Genomic DNA, 2,587 nt, shown 5'->3' with positions numbered 1-2,587 from the left:
ACGAGAGAACGAGAGAACGTGAGAGAACCAAAAAGGAAAGAGAGAGAGAGAGAGAGAGAGAGAGAGAGAGAGAGAGAGAGAGAGAGAGAGAGAGACCACGCTGACACAATTTAGACTGCTGTTTTGTTTAACAGGCCAGTAAAATGCACAAAATATCGACCGATATGAGCGTACGGAGTAAATGCAAGTTGTCTTACCGCAATAATAATTTTAAAATTGTCTCTCGTGTAACAGGCCGCGCTCGCAGCCACGACTCCTAGCCCCCGCGAGGTATTTCTGTGGGGAGAAATTGACAAGCTAGGGAAGCTACTCGAGAAATGCCTCGCTTTCGGAGGGCGCAGCTTTATCGCCCCTGGTGCCCACGAAGTAAGTATTAAAACATACAGTCTTACTACTAACAAAAGGAGGTGGTATGATGAGGAACAGCAACAGCAGTTAGAAGAAGAAGAAGAAAAAGAAGAAGAAGAAGAAAAGGAAGAAGAAGAAGAAGAAGAAGAGTAGTAGTAGTAGTAGTAGTAGTAGTAGTAGTAGTAGTAGTAGTAGTAGTAGTAGTAGTTGTAGAAGGAGTAGTAGGAGTAGTAGTAGGAGTAGTAGTAATAGTAGTAGGAGTAGTAGTAGGAGTAGTAGTAGGAGTAGTAGTAGTAGTAGTAGTAGTAGTAGTAGTAGTAGTAGCAGTAGTAGTAGTAGTAGTAGTAGCAGCAGCAGCAGTAGCAGCAGTAGCAGTAGTAGCAGTAGTAGTAGTAGTAGTAGTAGATTGATGGAGCAGTACTTAGTGGTAGTATTAGAAGAAATAGAATTAGTCTTCTTTTCTTTATTTGGTGTTTAACGTCGTTTTCAACCACGAAGGTTATATCGCGACGGGGAAAGGGATAGAGCCACTTGTCAATTGTTTCTTGTTCACAAAAGCACTAATCAAAAATTTGCTCCAGGGGCTTGCAACGTAGTACAATGTATTACCTTACTGGGAGAATGCAAGTTTCCAGTATAAAGGACTTAACATTTCTTACATACTGCTTGACTAAAATATTTACAAAAATGGACTATATTCTAAACAAGAAACACTTAACAAGGGTATAAGGAGAAACAGAATCCGTTAGTCGCCTCTTACGACATGCTGGGGAGCATCGGGTAAATTCTTCCCCCTAACCCGCGGAATTAGTGGTGGTATTAGTAGAAATGGAATTAGTGGTGGTATTAGTAGAAACGGAATTAGTGGTGGTATTAGTAGAAATGGAATTAGTGGTGGTATTAGTAGAAATGGAATTAGTGGTGGTATTAGTAGAAATGGAATTAGTGGTGGTATTAGTAGAAACGGAATTAGTGGTAGTATTAGTAGAAACGAAATTAGTGGTAGTATTAGTAGAAATGGAATTAGTGGTGGTGGTAGTGGAAGAAGGAGTAGAAGGAGTACTATCACTACTGCGTATGAAAAGAAATGTTTTTGTTTTGTCAGATAAAATGTTAAACAGTAAAACTTCACTGTGTCGTTAAGGAAGTAAACCATCATCCGTAATCAGTTGTAAAGGTAGTAGATTTTGATGGTGACGACGACGCTGACGATGACGATGATGAGGAAGAAGCAATTTTGAAGATAGTGATAACAATGGATGTGTACGACGATGATGACAAAAATAATGATTCGTTCACGCTTAACAACGACAACAACAACAACAGCAGCAACAATATTAAACAACAACACCAAAAACAACTACAGCAACAGGAACAACAACAACAACAACAACAACAACAACAACAACAACAACAACAACAACAACAACAACAACAACATTTCAGTATAACAAAAATGACAATATCTGTTGGCCGACGACCACAACAGTGATGTGGGAAACGTACCGTACATCATATCACAAATTGAAAACCATGTTTTGCAGTTGTGTCCATACAAACCTGACAACGCTGACGACGACGATAGTAGTGACGATGACGACAGCGGCGACAGCGACGACAGCGACGACAGCCATAGCAAAGACAACGATAACAAAATCGACGATGAGGATGACGATGATAATGCAAACAATGGTGTGTTGTGTCAGATTCAGGGGCTGCGCATGGAGAAGCTGGTGGGCATTGTTGACCTGTTTACGGCAGAGGTAGCCACATGCTTCACTGGCATCGGCAGACTGCCCAACGGGGACCCCGTGCCTACAACACGTGAGTAGATATATGGGTGAAAATTATATGAGGCCCTACAGGGCTCGAAGAAGGTGAGGGGGGCGGGGGTGTCTTGAGTTCTGGAAGCCCCCCCCCCCCCTCTTTCCCGGCAAATGTACCATTTTTCTCAAAGAGAGACAAAAATACCCCTTTCAAATGCTAAATTCCAACAGTAAATATTCTAAAAGTAAATATTCGCCGTAATGGCTTGAGATTTGCTGACCGATGTGAATGCGTGATATGTATATTGTGTAAAAAAAATTCCATCTCACAGGGCAGAAATTAATATGTAAAGCGCTTAGAGAACGTCAAGCGCTATATAAATCTCACATATAAATATAAATAAACAGCATCTGACAGTGAAAAGAGTGAGGCCGACTACAGGCGTTTGCATGAGGTGAGACCATCCTTCCAC

The 2,587-nt window shown here is 41.2% G+C and overlaps 1 protein-coding gene across 1 annotated transcript in view; it reads left to right on the top strand.

Annotated features, from left to right (window-relative positions):
• Positions 1-234: 234 nt before the first annotated feature.
• Positions 235-2,587, top strand: part of LOC138945309 (uncharacterized) — a gene marked incomplete at its 5' end in the record, with an annotated part of 5,585 nt that continues 3,232 nt past the window's right edge. Inside the window, 2 exon segments of the mRNA XM_070316725.1 lie at positions 235-366; positions 2,055-2,172. Of these exon segments, the coding sequence (XP_070172826.1) occupies positions 235-366; positions 2,055-2,172 (250 nt within the window).

Source organism: Littorina saxatilis, linkage group LG13 (assembly GCF_037325665.1).
Source record: "Littorina saxatilis isolate snail1 linkage group LG13, US_GU_Lsax_2.0, whole genome shotgun sequence".
NCBI classification, from domain to species: domain Eukaryota; kingdom Metazoa; phylum Mollusca; class Gastropoda; order Littorinimorpha; family Littorinidae; genus Littorina; species Littorina saxatilis.
The sequence above is the reverse complement of the archived record's forward strand: the minus strand, read 5'-3'. Positions and strand labels throughout refer to the sequence as shown.